The following is a 21,660-nucleotide window of genomic DNA, read 5'->3' on the forward strand; positions in this document are numbered from 1 at the left end:
GCTGGGATGGGCTCCAGCACCCCCTGCGACCCTAGTGAGGATCAAGCGGTACGGAAGATGAATGAATGAATGAAAAATGAATAAAGAGTAGAGTTTACATACAGTATATCTGGTGTAAAATTGTACCCCAAAAAAGTATGTACCCCCAAAGATTGTTCTGTGACATTTTTTTTAAATTATGTATTTATTTTGGGGGCCTTGTTGATAATATGACGACAATTTGACTTAATCACATTTTTTAATGGCGGACTCAGCCATTTGTTCACTAATAGCTATGGTATACCTTCTTTATACCATAAAAAGTGTTTAAAACATTTCATCTGAGCTTCCATACAACGGTAGATTGAGGAACCAGCACTACTACGACTACTACACCTACTGTTATTGTGTTGGGTGACATCAACTACAATGGACAATAAAATGGAAATATTTTAATTCCTCAGAATTTCTTGCAGTCTTATTTTAAGATGGTTTTTTTTCCTGTCTCGTGCCAAAAGAATGATGTGTTCAGATCAGTGGCATCTGGTGCATTTTGGACCTGGGCCATGAATGGAGATTTAAATGACCTAATCTACTTCCTAATATCATCACTATCACATCACAATTTTACAAAATACAAAGACAGCTGGAATAGGCTCCAACATGCCTGCGACCCTCGTGAGGGTAAGCGGTTTGGATAATGGATGAATGGAATATACAAACATGGAATATAACTGCGTGGCATTACAGAGAAAGAGAAGCATTTCACATATTTGGATGATTATCATTATTACTTCAGCAAGAAACACATCGTTTATTGTCCAATACATCACCTCCAAACAGGTGGAGTGGCACTCGTTTTCAGCTCTGGATTTTCATGACTCATACTGGTCAGCTTTAATTCTTCTACCTTCATTTTCATGAAGATAGAAAATTTTACCCTTATTAGAAAATCAATCTTAAATAGATTATCATTCTTTCCAACAATATTAATATTGCATTTGATCAAAAAATTGCAATTGAATGTGCTAACAAGATCACGAGGAATGTTTCACAATTACACCTGCGGACAATATCCAGTGTTCACTTTAAAGAAAGAAAAATCAGATTAGAAAATCAATAGAATTAGAAAATCAATATATTGTTCGTTTATTTTGTGATTAAAACAAATGAAAAAAAATCTAAATCATTTTTTCTGTTTGCTGTACAGTGTAAAAAATATCCCCCTAAACGTGCTATGAAAAATGAAACATATTCAGAGCATGTACTGTATTTATTTTGCATGTACTGTATCCATATTTAAAATGAAGTGTCTGGTCCCATTGTGGGCCCCTAGAAGCACTGAAATGTGTGGCTGCAGTCATCATTTAAGTTACCTGTCCCTGCTATAGTAAGTGGTTAATGAAATGAAGAAAAAAACTTTTAAAGCTGATAATGACACGCAGTTCCATTCGAGAGGAGCCAATGGCCTCTCTATCCCCAATTAACACCCAATCCTCACGGTGGCGGTGATGCGCCAAAATGTTGTTTGCCAAGTGTTGCTTTTCTGAAGAAGACTAGAGAAGAAGTATAAAACCGTCTGCGAACACGACAACTGTAGATACGGGAGTAATGAGTATGGCTCGAGTTTTGAATGGCATCGTTGCAATGTGTCCTGATTTGGGAATAGGCAGAGACGGAAATCTCCCATGGCATCCCACAAGACTAAAGTAAGTAAACATTTTTGTAGTATTAAACGTGTTCACAGATCTGTGAAATCATGCTCAATATGGTTTTTAATTTAAGAAAGAAAGGAGATGGTCATTTTAATGAGATAGTCTTTACGGACACGCGAACTGTCCGATAGAAAACATTTCTTTAGCAAGCTCGATGCACTTTAGTCCCATCGCCACTGATTCACTTTGCAATAGTGTAATATCTGTTTCTTGTATTTGTGTGACATCATAGGGAGCGGAGGAGCCAGGTTGGGGGGAATATTGGCTCCGGGAGTTAGTCTGAGTGTGGAGCGCATGGGCGTGAGTTGTGGCGAACAGCACCTCCTTGAATGCGTGTGTTTATTACTTATTTTGTTATTAAAAATGATTAAGAGTATCAGCGACTGCGAGCATCCTTCTCTCCGCTACTGAGGGGCATTACATTGGTGTCAGAAGTTTTGGATTCACCCGTCGCACTCCTGTTTTTGCGTAAGGATGTTCGGCGACTCCGTTACTCGGCGGAAGGTGAAGGAAGAGGCCGTTCCGTGCGGCGATCCCGTTACCCAGCGGACGGTAAAGGATGAAGCCGTACCGTGCGTGATTGATATGCCTGAGTCGAGTTGCAACGGGCGCGGTCGCCATGCAGCTGTTGATTCGCGCCAAAATGAGCGCGGGCCCGCCAAAACGGAGTTAGGCCATGACGTAGCGGCAGGTGCCGCCGCCATCGCAACGGACGTAAACATGCATGGCGGCGCCCTTGGGCTCGCGTGGCCCTCCATCAAAGCTCTTAAATTCTCTGGGAAAAGGAGTTGGGAGGCTTATAGAGCACAGTTCGAGTTGGTGGCCGACTCAGCGGGTTGGTCGGACAAGGTGAAAGCGGTGCAGTTACCACTTTCGCTGACGGAGGAGGCTACATCCTGTCTGCTGCTGTTGAGCCCCGGAGAGAGGCTCGATTACAGCGCCCTGGTGGGTGCTTTGCAGAGGCGCTTTGGGGAGTTTAATTTGAGGGACTCTTTGCGCTGTGAGTTCAAGCAGCGTGATCGACATCCCGGTGAGCCACTCCGTTGTCTTGCTCATGAGATCGAGAGCCTGGGTCGGCGCGCATATGCTGGAATGCCAAATGAGATCCAAAATGAACTGATAACGCGATCAATTCATCCAAGCTCTCAGACCGGATGATCTGCGCCTGCACGTCCAGCTTGCCCACCCGGCAGCCCTGGGAGAGGCACTCTCTCTCGCTATAGAGTGGGAGATTGCAACCAAGGCGCTACAGACATCCGCCTGCCCCGTTTTGGCCACCTCGTTGTCGGAAGGGGAGGAGCCCAGGCCAGCTTGGTTGGAGGAGCTGGTGTGCGCAATAAAGACTCGCCCAGCACAGCAGGAGGAAAGAAGCGGACATCGTGCACGCCCCGCTGTCTCCTGGGGTTGTGGACAGCCAGGTCATCTGCTGCGGCGCTGCCCAAAGTTGTTGAACCAGCAGGGAGACGGAAAAGGGTCCGTGTAGCCCCGACAACGCGGACCCCTTCAATTGTTAACCGGGAACTGCAACCTGCATTCGGAGAGAAAGCTATAACGGTGGGCTGGACGGATGTGGGGGACCCCAGTCATGTTCGTGTGCAGATTGGGGACGTTTCCTGTACAGCCCTGGTGGACACTGGGTCTTCAGCCACAATTATGAGGCCTCACGTTGTTCCAGTAGGGACCGTCTTAACATCGACCTTTACAAAACTGAGGACAGTCACCAGTGAAACAGCCGAGATGAGAGGCAAAGGGACATTTTTGTTCATCCTGGGGGGTCTGTCGACAACCCACTCAGCTTGGGTAGCTGATGTGAGTGATCCCTGTATTCTTGGACGGGACTTTTTAAAAGCTGCGAAATGTGTGGTGGACTTGGGAGCTGGGGTGCTCACCCTGCCGAGTGGTCAGCATGTAGGGCTGATCCTGGCGTCTAGGCAGGGTACTCCGGGGGTGGCCGTCATCAATGCAGACCCTGGAGCGGAGAACACAGATGTGCGGATGACCGGAACCAGCCTGTCCAATGCAGCAGCAGCGCTGACTCCTCGCCAGTCGACGGTAGATCGGGTAGAGTCCGCTCGCCCCGAGATGGACTGCTCACTGGCGGGGCCAATGACATCCAGCCCAGCCACGCCAGTGGAGTTAACCCCGGGTCGGCCAACAGAGAACCGGACTGGGGCTATCAGGTCCATTTGGGAGAAGAACTGTGACGGCTTGGATGTCGAGCAGCGCGAGCAGCTGTGGCAGGTGCTGTGGGAATTTGAGAACATCTTTGCCCTCAGTGAGAATGAGGTGGGCCTCACTCACTTGGTTGAGCACCACATCGACACTGGTGACGCGCGACCAGTAAAGGTTCGGCCCCGACGCCTGCCTCTGGCCCTGCAGGAGGCCGCGGATCAGGAGATCCGTGCCATGCTCAAGGCAGGGATCATCGAGCCTTCCAATAGTCCGTGGGCGTCTGGCGTAGTCATGGTCCCCCGAAAAAAGAGCACCAGACCACGGTTCTGTGTGGACTACAGGCCGCTCAATAAGGTGACAAAAAAGGACTACTACCCGCTCCCACGGATAGACGAGACATTGGATTTGGTTTCAGGCTCCGCGTGGTTCTCATCACTCGACCTGCGCAGTGGCTACTGGCAAGTCCCCATCACCGCGGAGTCCAGACCCAAGACGGCATTCTGCACCACCCGAGGACACTGGTAGTTTAAGGTCATGAGTTTCGGACTATGCAATGCCCCAGGAACATTTGAGCGTTTAATGGACACAGTGCTCTCAAACATTCCGAGGCAAAGGTGCCTGGTGTATTTGGATGATGTCCTCGTCCATGGTGGGTCTTTTCAGGCTGCAATGGAGTCTCTGAGACTGGTGCTGGGAAGAATTGCAGCGGCTGGGCTGAAACTGCACCCAGAAAAGTGCCACTTTATGCAGCGGGAGGTGGAATTCCTGGGCCACCGAGTGAACGGTGAGGGCATCAGCACGCTGGAGGAGAAGGTCCGCACCATTAAAGATTGGCCAGTACCAAGGGACCAGAAGCAGTTGAAAAGCTTCTTGGGGCTGGCCAAGTACTACAGACGGTTCGTGAAGGGATTCTAATGCATCGGGGCGTCCTTATTCCACCTCCTTAAAGACAACCAACCCCTCCTCTGGTTGCCGGATTGTCAGGAGGCGTTCTGCAGCCTAAAAAGAGCCCTCATGAATGCTCCTGTTCTCACCCCGCCAGATCCAGCCTTACCTTTTGTGCTGGACACAGACGCAAGTAATGTCGGCATGGGGGCGGTGTTGTCTCAGGTGGGGCCGGAAGGTGAGCGAGTGGTGGCCTATTTCAGCCGCACTTTCAACAAGAGTGAACGACGCTACTGTGTTACCAGACGTGAACTGCTAGCAGTTGTTTTGGCTACACGCCATTTCAAGTATTACTGTACCTGTGTGGCGTGCCTTTCACCATCAGGACAGATCACACTGCACTACAGTGGCTGATGTCATTCAAGGAACCAGAAGGCCAAGTAGCACGGTGGCTGGAGGAGCTGCAGGCGTTCCACTTCACTGTGGTAAATCGGGCTGGGTCTCAACACGCCAACGCTGACGCCCTTTCCCGGCGGCCATGTTCTGTTAGTGGCTGCAGCTACTGCGACCGGCGGGATGCCAGGGAGTTGGAGCTGCGTGGGGAAGCGACTGCTGCTGGACCGTCATGCTGCACCTTGGAGGCTGTGGACACTACAGAGTGGGCTACCAAGCAGGAAGAGGACCGTGATCTCAACCCTGTGCGACAGTGGGTCCTGAGTGGCAGGAGGCCACCCTGGGAAGGAGTGATGGGACTCTCCGCTGCCACCAAAGGCTTTTGGAGCAAGTTTGCTGTGTCACGCATGAAGGACGGCGTGTTGCAGCGTGCCTGGAAGGAACCAGCCACCGGGGAGGAGAGATGGCAGGTGGTAGTGCCCGGAGCTCTTAAAGAGATGGTGCTGAGAGCATGCCATGGGAGCACCGGCTGAGGACACTTTGGCATCACCAAGACCCTCCAACGGCTGCGCCAAGGGTTCTATTGGGGTCAGCATCGACGGGACGTAGAGGACTTCTGCCGGCGCTGTGATGAGTGTACGGCCTACATGGGACCTCAAGACCAATCGCACGCACCGCTTCAGCAACAGAGGGTTGGGGCGCCCATGGAGAGGGTTGCTATGGACATTATGAGCCCTTTCCCTGTGATGGACAGAGGGGACCGTTACGTGCTATGTGCGATGGACTATTTTACTAAGTGGCCCAAGGCATACGCACTGCCAGACCAAGAGGCGGAGACAGTGGCGGATGCACTACTGGAGGGCATGTTCTGTCGGTTTGGGACTGCAGATATCCTCCACAGTGACCAAGGTAGAAATTTTGAGTCCAAAGTTTTTGCTGCTCTTTGTAAACGCCTGGACATGCAGAAAACGCGCACCACACCTTTGCATCCGCAGAGCGATGGTCTTGTGGAACGATTTAACCGCACCATGCAGCAGCAGCTCGCCATCCTCACCTCCAAACACCAACGTGTTTGGGACCAGCACATTCCGCTGGTACTGATGGCTTATCGTTCAGCGGTCCAAAGTTCCACGAGCTGTACTCCTGCTCTGCTGATGCTGGGCCAGGAAATTCAGACACCGGCAGAGATGGCGTTTGGAAGACCTCTCGGCAGCTCAGAGGACCAGCCGGGGCTGGAGTATGCCCGGAAACTGCAGGATCGGCTGGAGGCAGCGCATGCATTCGCACGGGACCAGCTGGAGAAAGCCGGCGCACGTCAAAAGCGAAACTATGACATGCGGAGCAAGGGGAGGAACTTCCAGACTGGGGAACTGGTTTGGGTGTATACACTTAAAAGAAAAAAAGGGCGCTGCCCCAAGCTAGACAGCCATTGGGACGGTCCATGTAGGGTACTTGAGCGGGTGGGGGAGGTAGTTCATCGGGTGGCAGTTCCCCCCAGGGGCAGAAAGGTTGCCCTACATCGGGACAGGTTGGCCCCCTACCGGGGCAGCGGTGTTCCTGTATTTGAGGCGGGGTCCGCTTCATCCGTCAGTTCAGAACATGTGGATCCATGTTCCCCAGATCCCATCAATGTTGTCCCGAGCTAGCCAGCTGAAGGTGCTATCGACTCAGAGCCAGGCCGACCACAGAGGCCGAGACGAAGACCACGACGGCTGGAGGACTTTTTTTGTTGAACCCTCGGGGCGAGGGTTTCATAAAGGGGAGGGCAGTGTAATATCCGTTTCTTGTATTTGTGTGACATCATAGGGAGGGGAGGAGCCAGGTTGGGGGGAATATTGGCTCCGGGAGTTAGTCTGAGTGTGGAGCGCATGGGCGTGAGTTGTGGCGAACAGCAACTCCTTGAATGCGTGTGTTTATTACTTATTTTGTTATTAAAAATGAGTAAGAGTATCAGCGACTGCGAGCATCCTTCTCTCCGCTACTGAGGGGCATTACAATACTGTACTGTGTATGACCATTCAAACTTGGTGAACGCAGATCAACAGTTGGAAAACGTTAAGTTCCCTATGGTGGGTGAACTTTCAAGGTTCAAAAACGACTTTTCATATGAAATTCGGCAAAAGAAAAAAAACTATACATAGTTTAACTACACGTGTGTGTGTGTGTGTGTGTGTGTGTGTGTGTGTGTGTGTGTGTGTGTGTGTGTGTGTGTGTGTGTGTGTGTGTGTGTGTGTGTGTGTGTGTACACATTCATCATACATGGCCCCATGCACTGAAATTAACTAGGGGTATTATTTTGGCAAAAACACAAAAAAGGGAACACCAGATATGTAATTTACAATACTGCTCCGTTTCCCCATTAATACCTTGAAATGGGCCACCAGAGGTATACTTTTAATAATAATTAAAGGTTGAAATTGTAATACAGTACTAAACTGTAAACTCTTATGTAAATGACACATTAAAACGATTAAAAAATATAGGAAGTGTGTTTCTGGAGCAGTTGGTGCAATCTGTGAACTTTTTTAAAAAATGTGTACAAATAAACCCCATAAATGTTTTTCTCTTCCAGTAATGAATTCAAATATTTCCGGAAGATGACTACCACGGCATTTGTGGAAGGTAACTGTTCAAGTGTCCACAGTTTTAAGGGATAATGCGAGGGACACAAACGTGTTGGTACAGAGACCAATTAATGAAAGGTGCTCGGTGTATCGTAGCAGTGAAGGTCCATGGGATATTTTCTAAATCTGGTTGATGAGACAGCAGAAGTAACTGCGCTGCACATATAACATCACAGGTGGGCATTTTACAAAATGTTGCCATTCTGTCATTCGTCATCTGCCAGCGGTCTGGTTACCTGTCCATCGTCAGGTCATCATTTTCATGCCGAATCAGACTGTAATCATCAGTCTGTCAGTTCTTCATGCTATATTTACTGTGCTAAAGTCTGCAAATTTCCCAGGTGAATCAGTCCGTCAGTCAAATCAATCCGTCCAAAACAAATGAATAGAAACAATCATTCAAAAGATTAAAAATCTAATGCGAATAAAATGGGAAATGGATTGCATTCTCCATGAGTGTATCGACATACATTGTCTGCCCAAACGCACATTACTCACAGCCGCTTATTTGCAATCCATTGAACCGGCAGCTTTAACTCCTAAACTCCCCAAATAAGATTTACATTGTGGCCAAATCCAATCCAAGTACCGTATTTTCCACAATAAAGGCACACTGGATTATGAAGCGCACCTTCAATGAATGGTCAATTTTTTTCGTACATTGGGCGCACCACAATCTCAATAAGACACAATCTACAATGCCTCCACTAGATAGAGCTACACTCAAGGAAATGCCAACAGAATGATCAGATGTCAGTAAAACTTATTTAATAAAGCAGTGACACAGTTTACTTAACCAACAGCAAGTTATAACATTGACTCATTAACGTTGAACTCTCTTGCCGCTGCTCTATTTCCGTGTTCAACTGCGTAACCGATCGCCTTAATTTTGAACTCTGCGTTGTCAGCATGTCTCGAGTAAGGAGTTATTTTGGGGTCAAAATATTACCGTAATGACCATACACAAGGGACATCGGATTTTAAGGCGCGCTGTAAGATAATGGAAGGCTTTTAGGTGCGCCTTTTAGTGCGGAAAATACGGTAGCTTGTGCACATATATCTATCTGTATACTGTACATCATAGGTGTCAAACTCAGGTCCTGGAGGGCCGCTGCCCTGCATGTTTTCCAAGTCTCCCTGTTGCAACACACCTGATTCAAATGATCAGATCATCAGCAAGCTCTGCGCAAGCCTGACGTTGAACCTGTTCATTTGAATCAGGTGTGTTGCAACAGGGAGACTTGGAAAACATTCAGGGCAGCGGCCCTCCAGGACCTGAGTTTGACACCTATGCTGTACATACATAAACACACATGCATGCATACATACGTACATACATACATACATACATACATACATACATGCATATATGACGGCCATTGCTGTCCTGAAGAATGCAGTCATGATCTCTTGTTTTCTGCAGGTAAGCAGAATGTTGTGATCATGGGCAGGAAGACATGGTTTTCCATCCCAGAAAAAAACAGACCTTTAAACAATAGGATCAACATCGTCCTAAGTCGACAACTGAAGTATGTCTTACGCCGGTCTCGCACACAGTCTCTCACACACACACACACACACACACACGCACACAATATTTCATATGTATTGAGTTCAGAAAGCCTGTATCTCACTGAGCGGCAAAGGTTTACAAGTGTGTCCAGGCATAGCAAATGTATGTATTTATTTATTTATTTGGGGGGGGGATCAAGGTTGGTTCAATGCTGCAAACAGTTGCAAATATATTTGCTAGTCATTACCAAACAGTTTTGATGTTTTTAAAACTAGTTTTTTTTAGTTTTTTTTGTGTGTGTATTATTGGCATTGGAGGCCCAGCAAAGTTCACATTAGAACTGGGGTCACCAATCTTTTTGAAAGTAAGAATGAATTCTCGGCTCTTGATTAAGGCGAACAGCTACTTATCTCATACACACTTCTGAAATTTGTTGAAATTACCTTGAACTAGGTTATTATTATTATTATTATTATTGTTTTAACAAAAACTGATTTGTCACAATCTCAATGTCCCTTTACTGGCTAGCTTTTTTTTAGAACAGGTCATTGGGCTACTCATGTGGTCGTTGGGGTGGGCGGAGGGGGATACCTGTTGCCTGCGGACTTGTTGTTGACCCCTGTATTCGAGGGTTAGGCATAGGTATCTGATGCAATTATGCAACAATGGATTGTTGTAGTTTGGTTTAAAAGAGTGCATTTCAACTTCCTGAACGTTTCTGTTGTTTAACAATGGTTTTGCTTGACCGACAGAGTTCCCCCTCCTGGCGCCCACCACTTGGCTCCTGATTTTTGCTCAGCTCTCAGGCTGATTGACACAGAGCTGTCAGACCAGGCTGATCAGGTCTGGGTGATAGGAGGTAGCTCACTCTATAAGGTAACCATTTTTATTTGTCGGGTTTAAAAATTTACAAAGCAGTCAGGTAGCCACAAGATACACTGTACTGTGGGTCCAAAAGTCATGGTTTCCAAACCCTCTGCTGTTTGCTTTTTTCTTTTTCTTTTTTTTTTTTTTGGTTAGTGCAGGCAGAGTCAATTACGGTACCTTAGCTTTGTAATTAAAGGATATCAAATTTACGAGACCTCTACTCATTTGACTCAGAGTGATGATAATACCTGTATATGCATAGGTACGGTGTCATTATCACACTGTCATGAAATGAACATTTGCAGCCAGAAACGAGAGTTAACGTTCTACATTTGGTGTAATAAATACTATAGACTCACAAATTAAGCAGATAACTAGGTAACTAGCATTTCCCCTCTGACATTACATAAATGTAGCTACCGGTACTTATTTTCTGAGAAATGACTACCGGTCATTTTGCAATGTAACCATGTTAATTTTTCTGGTTTTAAAGTTGTATGAGACGGTCAGCATTATGTTAAAAGTGAAAGAAGTTGCCTTATGCTGTTTAGCTTTCAAGAACACTCTTGTCAGTGCACTGTGGAATGTACTGTACTATATAATGTTGCCTTACTGTCTATTGTTGCTTTTTATAAAATTGTTGATGTTTGTAGGAGTTGATGCAAAGCCAAGGCACCAAAAGGTTATTTGTCACGCAAGTTCTGAAACAGTTTCCATGTGACACATTCTTCCCTGAATTCTGCCCAGACAAGTACAATCTGCTACCTGGGTAAGAACGGCGTGGTTGTAATTGTGATTGTAAAAGGCCATGTTGGTAGGCTCAGGGACATCACTGGTTTCCAGTCACAATATCAAAAAAATTGATTTAGGGAAGAAAAAGATGAGTGTTTTTTCTGAAGTAATTTTGAGAATTAATGCATTGTGCAGACCTCACTTGTCAAAGTCAAAAACAAACAACATTACTGCTATTAAAAATATATATAATAACATAAAAACACTATATTAATATACTTTTAACCTTATAAGCCACTACTGTCTGACGCACGCTGTAACGGAGCTCAGCCGAAGGTAATTGCTAGAAAAGTCTCTTTTTTTCATTACAGAATTGTATCGTTTTTAATCTCACACCTGACAAAAAACTGTTAAAAACGAGTTGAAACAAAACTAAAGCTCAGAATTTTTTGGCGAAAAACAAAACAAAAAACAGCAAACCCACTTCAAAACCACAAATTAATACTAGCTGCATTCAAATACAAAGTAACAGCTAATTGCAATGAAAAATTTCTAACTGTAATGATTCACTTCAGACATCTGAAGAATATTGTTGAACTGAAATAGTTTTGTCGGGCAAAATGGTTCAGAATTCCTGTTGACTGTTCTGCAGGTGGGTGGTTGTTAGAAGGTATGGTCCAAGAGTGTGACATGAGAGCCCAAAAATAGTTGTTCAAAACCAGGTAAAAACATTTTTTTTTAAAAAGTCTATTTTTGAAAATGTGGAAAGAAGGAAGCAAAAAGGAAGGAAACTAGGAAACAAGACAACAAAAAAGCAAATGATTGATTGTCAAGGGAAGAAAAGAATGATTCCCGAAGGGAGTCAGCATTGAATCATACGGTTGGACCACATTTCCTGAGAAGCGCCCTGAAACACCTTTTCCCCCAGTCAATTAATTCCGCAAAATTGTCTTGGTCAATACATTTTGATTTCTTTATTTAATTAAACCCTTTGCAGGCAAAGGTAAGTTGACAATAAAAAAAAGTGTTACATCCCAAAGTGTTGATCTGAATTTGTGATTAAAGCACAAGTACTGTACACTGTCTTTTCTGCACGATAAGGTGCTTCGGATTATAAGGTGCATCTTCAATGAATGGCCTATTTTAAAACCGTTTTCATGCATAAGGCGCACTGCATTATAAGGTGCATAGAATAGAAGCTGCAATAGTGGCTGCGGCTGTGCTATGCATCCACTAGATGAGCTACGCTAAGCGAATACAATACAATACAATACAGCTTTAGTTATAAAGAGTATAGCCATGCAGAACTGGTTACAAACACTGAGACGAAACATATAAACACAAAAGGCAGTACAAATAAATTTATGAAAGACAAAAGTTATCAGTCCAGTGGTTAGCATGTCGACCTCACACTGCAGAGGTCCCGGGTTCAATTCCAGCTACGGCCTCTCTGTGTGGAGTTTGCATGTTTTCTCCGGGTACTCCGGTTTCCTCCCACATTCCAAAAACATGCATGGCAGGCTGATTGAACACTTAAACATGTCCCTAGATGTGAGTATGAGCGTGGATGGTTGTCGGTCTCTGTGTGCCCTGCGATTGGCCGGCAACCGGTTTAGGGTGTCCCCCGCTTACTGCCCGAAGATGACTGGGATAGGCTCCAGCACCCCCCGTGGCCCTCGTGAGGATTAAGCGTATCGGAAAATGGATGGACAAAAGTTTTGAAGAAAATTGATTCAACAAAAAGGCACACAAATCTCATGGGCTCACATCCATAAGAGGCTAAATATCCTTAGAAATCTTGCTCGTCTCCATCTTCCTTTGTTTAGTTAGTAGTTAACGCTGCTTTTGGTAGTATCTTCAATTAATAATGGCTGCACAGAGCTCACAAAGTAGTTGTCTGTTTGAGTCTGTCATGGCGAATGCACATGTCAATTAGTGTCGGGCAGAACCCTTTGTTACAATTGGTTACTGCTAATAATCACCACTAACAGGGAAACAACTCAATGGGGAAGATAAAGAAACTCATTCATTCATTCATTCATTCATCTTCCTAACCGCTTGATCCTCACTAGGGTCGCGGGGGGTGCTGGAGCCTATCCCAGCTGTCTCCGGGCAGTAGGCGGGGGACACCCTGAATCGGTTGCCAACCAATCGCACAGATAAAGAAACTGTGTAACACTATACATAAGTCGCAATGGTTAATAATTTAATAATAATAATAATAAAATTGAATACTTTTGGTGCGCCTTCTAGTGTGGAAAATACGGTAATTGTATGTTACACAAGACCTGATTCAGAGTATAAAGGAACCTTTGCTTTGACGGTGCGTATCAAATCCAAAGTTCACTAAGTTTTATCTTACAGGTTTCCAGGAGTTCCACAGGGCCTGCAAGAGGAAAATGGTATTCAGTACCGATTCGAAGTTTATGAGAGCATTGCGCATTGATGTCAATTCGACAGTAAATGGACCCCTGAAAATTTGTCATGTGTTCATGTATTTTTTAAAATTAAAATCCGTAATCTGACCAGACAAAAGTTTTCATGTTTTCCAATTTCAATTAACGCCTTGGTAGTAGGTTCTGAGGATTTCTTAGTTTAATCACTTGAATCCCTTATTTTCAACTGTGGTTACTGATAAATTGTCCTATGCAATCCAAGAAGCTCCTGCATTTGTGATATTGGTCTCTTAGATTTTTTTTTTAAATCATAAGGTGTGCGCGTGCGTGTGCGCGTGCGTGTGCGCGTGCGTGTGTGAGGGTTCTGGTTAATGTCACAAAATATGTATAATAATAACATCTTACCACTGAACTTTTTGGGCCTTTGTGTGTTGTTTTCTTTTGTGGGAATTCCCATTTTCTTTTTCTTCAAAGTTAAGGCTACTATTCTATCTGTATTAAGAAGATGAAAATATTGCACAGAGGTGAGCATTCGTCAGTCTGCTAGTCCGTCTGTGAGCTTTCGTAAGTATTTTAGGGATCCAGCGGACTTAGCTATACCACATCTCATGCAGGTACTGCACACCTGATATGCAGCCCAAAAAAAAACAGCGTTGAAGAAATTTTGGCCCCATGGATTGTAATGACATCCTGGAAAAAAATACAGTACTACCCAAATGCGCATTGACCTAGCTTTAATAGATTGAATTATTAAATCGGTTTCTAGAAAACAAAAGAAAAAAACAATAGTCAATACAGTTTTTTTCCTGGAAAACTAGCGGATTGGTTTGTTTTGATTTTTCAGTTGTTCCGGCATCAATTCAAATAGTAATACAAAAAAATGAAGATTAACTTTAATTTTAACTACGTTCCAATTTCAAAAACAATTTTCAATCATTCTTTTCTCTTACCTTTTTTGTATTTGTTCTCAGGACAAGTACCTTTACACACAAACTGCATCTTTTAGTATTTTGTGTGTGGATTATTTAAAATTTGATTGGTGGGACGTAAAATGTTTCCACTTTATTGTACCATTTGTCTCAATCCCAGGCAATTTTCTAGCGTGACACAAGAGGAAACCGTCTGGGAGGAGGAGTCCAGGGTAATAACAACGTAGCAGACTGTGTTTTGGCCCCGCCTGTTGCGGACAGAGAGGCTGCCAAATGCCGCTTGATTCCCTAAAGTATTTTAATCATACCTTTTGGATAAAGCATCACATGAAAAGCCAAGCAACAACCGAATCTTACAAGTTAGTGCTTGTTTGCGAGGATTGTTTACGTCCGGCACATTTTATTTTTACTGAGATTTACTGGTGCCATTTTCCAACACTGCATGAATTCGGTATTTATCTCCTGGTAGTTGCGTTTGACGTTAAAAGTGTATACATTTTGTTTTCTACGCGAACATGAGCTTTCCACGGCGTTTCAAACAGGAATGGACACTCAGCTTCGAAATTCATCGCCATGCAGCCCAAGGTATAGTGTAAAATACTCTTTACTCTTTCTACCCCCCCCCCCCCATTTTCTTTGTTTTTCAATGCAGTCTGACTTTCTTCAACGAAATAAATCATACAATCGTGGGGAAAAAGCAAGCTTGCTGTGACAGTTTGTTCTTGCTTCTTGGAAAATTATTAAGACTATGAAAATTTATTTTTAGGTCCAAGCACAGTCAGCCTAAGGCGTGCTAACACTTCTGTCCTAACACGCTTCATTCCACAGGATGGATACCTTTAAATAGGATTTGACTGGTGGGCTGCAACATAAAAAAAGCAAATTTAATCGCGCGTATTTATTCTTATAATTATTATTTGGTCACGCCAGGCTGCAAGATTTATATTCATTTGCTCACCAATCATTAGCCTTCCTGCGTATCTACGGATGATGTTGACAAATGCATGCGATAAATGAACTAAGTTAAAAAAAGGCAAAAAAAAAAAAAATGAACACAACCAATGTGCACAAGTAACAACACGCATCTATGTTGTGTTGGTGATGAGTATAAATTTGCCTGCCTCTATGTTAAAGGTAAACTATTTGATTTGTTCTTGCATGCATAGGCCTATATATATTATTATGAGTGTTTTTTAGCCGGCCAGCCTAAAACAATCCTTCTTACCCCACTAAATTCGGGAACTACACGTGCAGGCAATTCCTAATGACCACAGAAGTAATCTATTCTACATACTGTATTATAATTTACATAAACATGAAATTGCGTTTCTTTTTCCGAAATATTTTTGGGAAAGGACAAATCTATCTATCTATCTATCTATCTATCTATCTATCTATCTATCTATCTATCTATCTATCTATCTATCTATCTATCTATCTATCTATCTATCTATCTATCTATCTATCTATCTATCTATCTATCTATCTATCTATCTATCTATCTATCTATCTATCTATCTATCTATCTATCTATCTATCTATCTATCTATCTATCTATCTTTTTTGTATTTATGCTACACCTTCGAGAAAAACGATTGCTTTTAGAATCATTCTGAAACTTGGTCAACAAACATTCGAGAGGCGACACTATTGAATATAGTAGCCTCGACTGGGTCGCAGCCAAGGAAAGTGTTGGTAACCATTTGGGGGTTCCATCCATCCATTTTCAATGCTGCTTATCCTGAAGACTTGAGGATGTTGGAGAGGTAATACAAAATTACTTGTTATTGCTAGTTGGTTATTGCTGCAGCAAGTAGGACACAAGCTGGCAGTTCTATTGGCTCTTATTAGCTGAACTGAGAAGATTGAAAAGGGAGGCAAAGTGGTGTCTTTTGTTTTTGTGCAGTGATGTAAGGCAAGTTGATCTACTGTTTACAAAACCCCAAAAAGGAGTTTTGGTTTGTATTTTAATATAATAATTATCGTTTCATGGCAGCTAATATGCTTAAGAGAAATAACCTTAGCAACAATAAATAAGTTAAATTCGAACCCTTTAAGTTACGAGGGCCCGCCGAAGGGCCCTCCGTCATCTGTGAAAACAAATCACTGATGGACGTCGTCAGCTGAGTACGTGTGAACATGTTTTACATCTTTTAAAAGCAAGCTGAGTTTCTGGAGATTTGAATGGTACCCTACATGTTACAATTGTCAAATTTGAATCGGAACTTGGGGAGACATCAAGCTTTGATCCTGTAGTGTTTTCAAGTACTAATCAACATTCTAAATCCATTTTTAAGGCAGTTATTGAAAAGAAATTAGATGAACATAAGATTCGCCTTTTTCTTCTATTTTCGAACATCCATAGTTTGGTGACAGGAGCACTTACACAGATTCTGTCTGTTGGGTGGGTGGGGGTGAGGGGGATTTTCAAAATGATAACATTTTGAATATTTCATAAAGAGACCAAACCTATGCTGATACTCCCAATGGTTCAAGAATAGCTACAAATTTACTTGGGATACACCTTTCCATAGGCGTTTTTGGCAAAGTTGCCCTTGGTTTAAGGGGTTTAAAGAAACCCCTAAAATCAAATACTTAACAAGTCACGACTTGCAACAAAGTGCTGACTTGAATAAATAAATTAAAAGTAAATACAAAGAGGTAAAAAACTAGAAGTAGGAAACCTAAATCAAAAGGAACCATTTAATTTTTGTGCCATCCTAAGAAAATATTCCAATGTTGTTTCAAATTCAAGTCCAAAGGATTAGGGATAGTTTAAAGCAGGTGGCCACATGTTTTCCTTGCAGGTCTGTTTTCACCTAAGGATTACATGAAAAAATAAAATCAACCCCCCTGCTGCTTCCTTAAAACGTTTTGCTCCTTAAAATGACCCTATTCATTGTTGAAAAGTCCCTTTTGCAGTTTACACTTGAAACAGGGATGACCAAGGCAATGCTTGTAAGAATCCAGGGGGAAAATGTTCCCCCACTTGTCAAACTCACTTGCCAACGGCCTCCTTATTTCTGGCCTGGATCTCCTCCTTCAAAAAAAACAACAACCTGATTTTGGTGTCACACCATGTCCTAATTGTAATGACAAATCAGTTTCATTCAACCACTTTCAAGAGGAACATAGCTTCAGTTTATGTCGAAGGTAGTGTTGGGCAAAATGGAAAACAATATCTTTTTCCACAATATTGGCTATTTTGTATCATGATCACACAAATACCTAAATATTTTTTTATTCTATTGTCTTGTTTTTGACCCCATACTTTACACAACCGCTTCCTCCTCCACGTCGCCAGGGGAGGAACTTCTCGTGTCATAATAGCTTCATCTTCGGAAGTCATGGCTGCCCATCAAGCTGTGCGTTTAGTTGTACGCTTGGTCAATTTGCTGCTATTACTTTCTGTTTACAGAACGGTTTTGTTTATTGGTGCATTCTGTTTCAAATCGCAAACCAATGTTAGAAGAGGAACTCCAATTGGCTAATCATGCAGATTTCCAACACGTCTGATGGCGTAAATATGCTCACAGCTGATCGCGTAATATAACGATTCTCAATCATATAATCACACAGCCCTATTTACATTTGACTTTAGAAGGTAATTGGTGAGGTTGAGCGTTGACAGATGCTCAGCAACTTCTAAAACCTCTTAACAGCAGACTATTAAGTCCTTCATGACATTTTAACTTTTCTTGCCAGCACATCTCTATGACAGTATTCATTCTGAGAGCTTTATCACTCTGAATATCAGTTTTTGATCAACATTACCACATCACTGCTCACTTTGAAGTGCTTGAGAGCTCTCGACACCATTTGCATTGCTGTTGTATCAAAATTACTATTACTGGTCCTTTTAAAATGCTTGGCTTTCTGCAGCATTTGTGCAATTGCGGTTGTATCAGCATGACGGCACTTGTGACTCTCTGTACCTGTGTGTTTATGTTCTAAATGTGTATTTTGTTGCAGTGATTTGTGATCCAATAACTTGACACAAGTTAACTTGGCTTTTTGTACAGTACTACTCCAACATCTTAATACTTCAACAAGCATCATATAGGTGTGATTCACTCATACTAAAATTCTGGTGGATGTAGCTTGGGTCACAACACGTTTTGACCATTGAGCTTACAACCTGTATTCTGTCACTAGATTGCATTTGGAACATACAAAAGAGGCTTTTTGTAATCTTTTGCCATATGGTTACAATAGCCGGGGGTAGGGGAGGACAGGATGGGATAAGAAATATAGGTCAATCTGAAACATGAAACAAAGACTGGTTCATGGATTACCATTCTAATACGGTTTAGATACTGTCAGTAATCCTGCCACACCAACATTTAAATGAATGAAATGACTTGTAGCAGTTGTAGAAAGTCTGCAAGTGTCGAAAGAAAATTGTGTAACTCCAAGACAAGTGGCAGGTACATATGAAGCCTCTTCCACACTCGCTATCTACATTCGGCATGTCCAGCTCCGTCCTTGGGGGGCTACTGTCCTGGCTGTTTTCAGATGTGTCGTAACTTGCAACAAGCCTGATTCAAACGACCAGGATTGTTTCAGGCTTCTTTGCAGCTTGCTGATGAGTTGATCAGTTGAATCAGGTCTGTTGCAGCAGGGACACATCTCAAAACAGCCAGGACAGTGACCCTTGAGGACAGGAGCTGGACAACCCAAAATGTTGAAAGAGCCATATTGGACCAAAAAAATTTTTTAACTAGGTCTGGAGCTGTAAAAAAATGAAAATCCTTATAACGAAGGCAACACATGCTGTTTGTATTTACTGTATATTACCTACATTTGCCTACAATCGATATTTATTAGGTTGGCTACAAATACACAATGAACCTTCATGATTAAATGTTTTCCCCTGCAGTGCACACTGTAGAATAGGGGTGCCCAACCTTTTTTTGACGTAAGGTCTACTTTTCGATCAACCAGATTGACCCATGACCACACGCGCACACATGCATGCACATAATGAGCAACAGCCATAATGAGCAACAGCCATAACGGCCCCTAAGATAATTGAGGCATGTGACACTCTCTTGCAGATTGTTGACTATCGTAACTCACGTGTACCGTTTAAAAATGCTTCGCTCAGCCCTCCAGATTTCCATTGTTTGCCAGTCCCCACGGTGAATTGTATGAAACACCAGTTTTTTTTAATCACCTGCCTGGCAACCCGCAGGCTATGACACAAATCTTTGTTGACGGAAATGTTCAAATGTAATATTTATTCAACACATTTTTAGAAACCATTAAGACCGTTTGTGTCATGTTTATACTCCTAGAGAAATCACATAAAAACAAAAGTATATTTCCCTCCCCCATCTTTTCCATTTTCAAAATTTTTGAAAAAGCTCCAGGGAGTCATGAGGGCAGCGCTGCAGGTTGCCGACCCCGAGAGAGAGAGAGAGAGAGAGAGAGAGAGAGAGAGAGAGAGAGAGAGAGAGAGAGAGAGAGAGAGAGAGAGAGAGAGAGAGAGAGAGAGAGAGAGAGAGAGAGAGAGAGAGAGAGAGAGAGAGAGAGAGAGAGAGAGAGAGAGAGAGAGAGAGAGAGAGAGAGAGAGAGAGAGAGAGAGAGAGAGAGAGAGAGAGAGAGAGAGAGAGAGAGAGAGAGAGAGAGAGAGAGAGAGAGAGAGAGAGAGAGAGAGAGAGAGAGAGAGAGAGAGAGAGAGAGAGAGAGAGAGAGAGAGAGAGAGAGAGAGAGAGAGAGAGAGAGAATGACTACAGTAACGCGTCACCACACCGCAACTGGATAATAATTATGAAAATTGTTTTGCTATGTTAAAATTAGATTCTGACTTTTCTCCTGGGAAGGTATAGTTTGATTAAATATTGATTTCTCACAGCATTTCTGTTTCTCATGCTCTATTTGAGGCCATGATGTCATCTCTTGTTTTTAATATGTGAGTTGCTTCTTTGTCTGGACAGTAGCCTGGCTTGTAGTTTATTTTGCCAACTCAGGCTGTGTCCCCCCCACCCTCAGAGGTGTCCTGAAATGAAAGAGAACAGCTTATACCACTTGTCTATTGTGATGCACAAAGTTGATTTCTCAGCTGAATTTTCAGAACACACCCACATCGGCATTGTTTTCTGCGGACCTCTAGCGAAGGGGTAACGGCAAGCGATACGACACTGTTGAACTGGGGATTTGTTGGACACATTCGATTTATTATGCATGGGAAAGTTTCTGTCGGCTTTTGTGGATGTTGCTTTAGCAATCATTTGCACAATTGTTGACTCAATGTTTTGTACTAACATCCGTGACAATGACAAATACATGACTCGGTAATACCCAGTAAACATGCAATTTTAGGCCTATGCTCAGAGAGCCCCGCCTGCTTCCATGCGATGTACTTGAATAGTAAAGACAGATGGGACCGCAAAGCTCAACACTTTATTTGAAGCGCTGGCTCCACATAGCAATTATGTTGTGGTCTTGTGGGAGCCTGAATTTTTATCTCTAATTCCCAAAGATGAGGCCGTACTCAGCTCTCCGTTTGTAGTTGATGCCAAATGGTCAAACCGGATTCCTCATTTCTTATCGAGACCATTCATTGGCATTCGCCAGAGGATGTAATCACTATGTTGGAGACCATTAATAAACACACTTTTTAGAAACTTTTTTATACCTTCCGTTGATGAGGCAAGTCATGGGAACTTTGTTTTTAGGATTACCTATTTTCTTATGGCTTTTTTTTTCCTTCTGTTGTTATTTTGAGTCTTGATTGTGGTTGTGTGTGTGTAAGGAGAGTGTGTGTGCGCGTGCACACGCACACGCACACACACGCGCGCACACACACACACACACACACACACACACACACACACACACAGGCAGGCACGCACACACCAGATCAGTGTGCCTCAGAATGGTCTGAAATTGCAAAATGAATATCAGTCTGTGCTCTGGGCATAGTTGAGTGTGCACTTGTGGTCATGGACTGTTTTTGATATCGGGTTTTCAGTGATGTTTTTAAACTCTTCTGTTTTTGAGAAGGGCAGTAATTGTACAATAGAAAACAATGTGTAATTTGGTGTACAAGCCAAGTTTGTTTTCTCCAAATCAGTTGAAATTTGTAGCAGTAGTATTTAAAATGACTAAAATATTTTATTTATTGCAGACAAGTTGATGCAGGTAGATCGGTCTGAAAAAAAATCATATCACATTTATGGTGACCAAAATGATCAGTTATCGCCCTGTGGATAAATGTGAGCCCCCCCCCCCCAAAAAAAAAACGGCACGCGCAATGCACTTTTTGTACATGATGATTTTTGAACAGCAGCAACAAAGGTAAATTTTTATGCACGCAAGACCCCACACATTTTTGGTGCTTTCACACATCCAAATCAATTGATGGGTTTGTAAACAGAATTTTTGTTCCCCTAGTTAACATTGTAAAGAATAATATAGAGAATCTATTCAGTAAATGTAGGGTAAAAATTT

General features: G+C 43.2%; 2 protein-coding genes across 11 annotated transcripts in view; both read left to right on the forward strand.

Moving 5' to 3' along the window:
* Nucleotides 1-1,504: 1,504 nt before the first annotated feature.
* dhfr (dihydrofolate reductase) lies at nt 1,505-13,415 on the forward strand. Its single transcript, XM_052068374.1, has 6 exons — nt 1,505-1,688; nt 7,717-7,766; nt 9,192-9,297; nt 10,034-10,157; nt 10,802-10,917; nt 13,245-13,415. The coding sequence occupies exons 1-6, from the start codon at nt 1,591-1,593 to the stop codon at nt 13,324-13,326; spliced, it is 576 nt and encodes a 191-aa protein (XP_051924334.1). The 5' UTR covers nt 1,505-1,590; the 3' UTR covers nt 13,327-13,415.
* A 778-nt stretch (nt 13,416-14,193) lies between these two features.
* pdzd2 (PDZ domain containing 2) overlaps nt 14,194-21,660 on the forward strand; it is an 88,832-nt gene continuing 81,365 nt past the window's right edge. For 2 of the 10 annotated variants that reach the window (XM_052068131.1, XM_052068130.1), the window contains exon 1: nt 14,229-14,790. The gene's annotated coding sequence lies outside the window, so the exon portion shown is untranslated. Of the gene's footprint in view, nt 14,791-21,660 lie in introns of all 10 variants that reach the window. The other 8 variants (XM_052068139.1, XM_052068137.1, XM_052068138.1 and 5 more) reach the window with 8 other exon arrangements.

The sequence above is a fragment of the Hippocampus zosterae genome, chromosome 6 (assembly GCF_025434085.1).
Source record: "Hippocampus zosterae strain Florida chromosome 6, ASM2543408v3, whole genome shotgun sequence".
NCBI classification, from domain to species: domain Eukaryota; kingdom Metazoa; phylum Chordata; class Actinopteri; order Syngnathiformes; family Syngnathidae; genus Hippocampus; species Hippocampus zosterae.

Coding starts and splice junctions, on each gene's coding strand:
- dhfr (XM_052068374.1), top strand. CDS start 1,591: ATGAGTATGGCTCGAGTTTTGAATGGCATCGTTGCAATGTGTCCTGAT. Junction 7,767..9,191: donor TACCACGGCATTTGTGGAAG/GTAACTGTTCAA, acceptor TGTTTTCTGCAG/GTAAGCAGAATGTTGTGATC. Junction 10,158..10,801: donor GAGGTAGCTCACTCTATAAG/GTAACCATTTTT, acceptor TGATGTTTGTAG/GAGTTGATGCAAAGCCAAGG.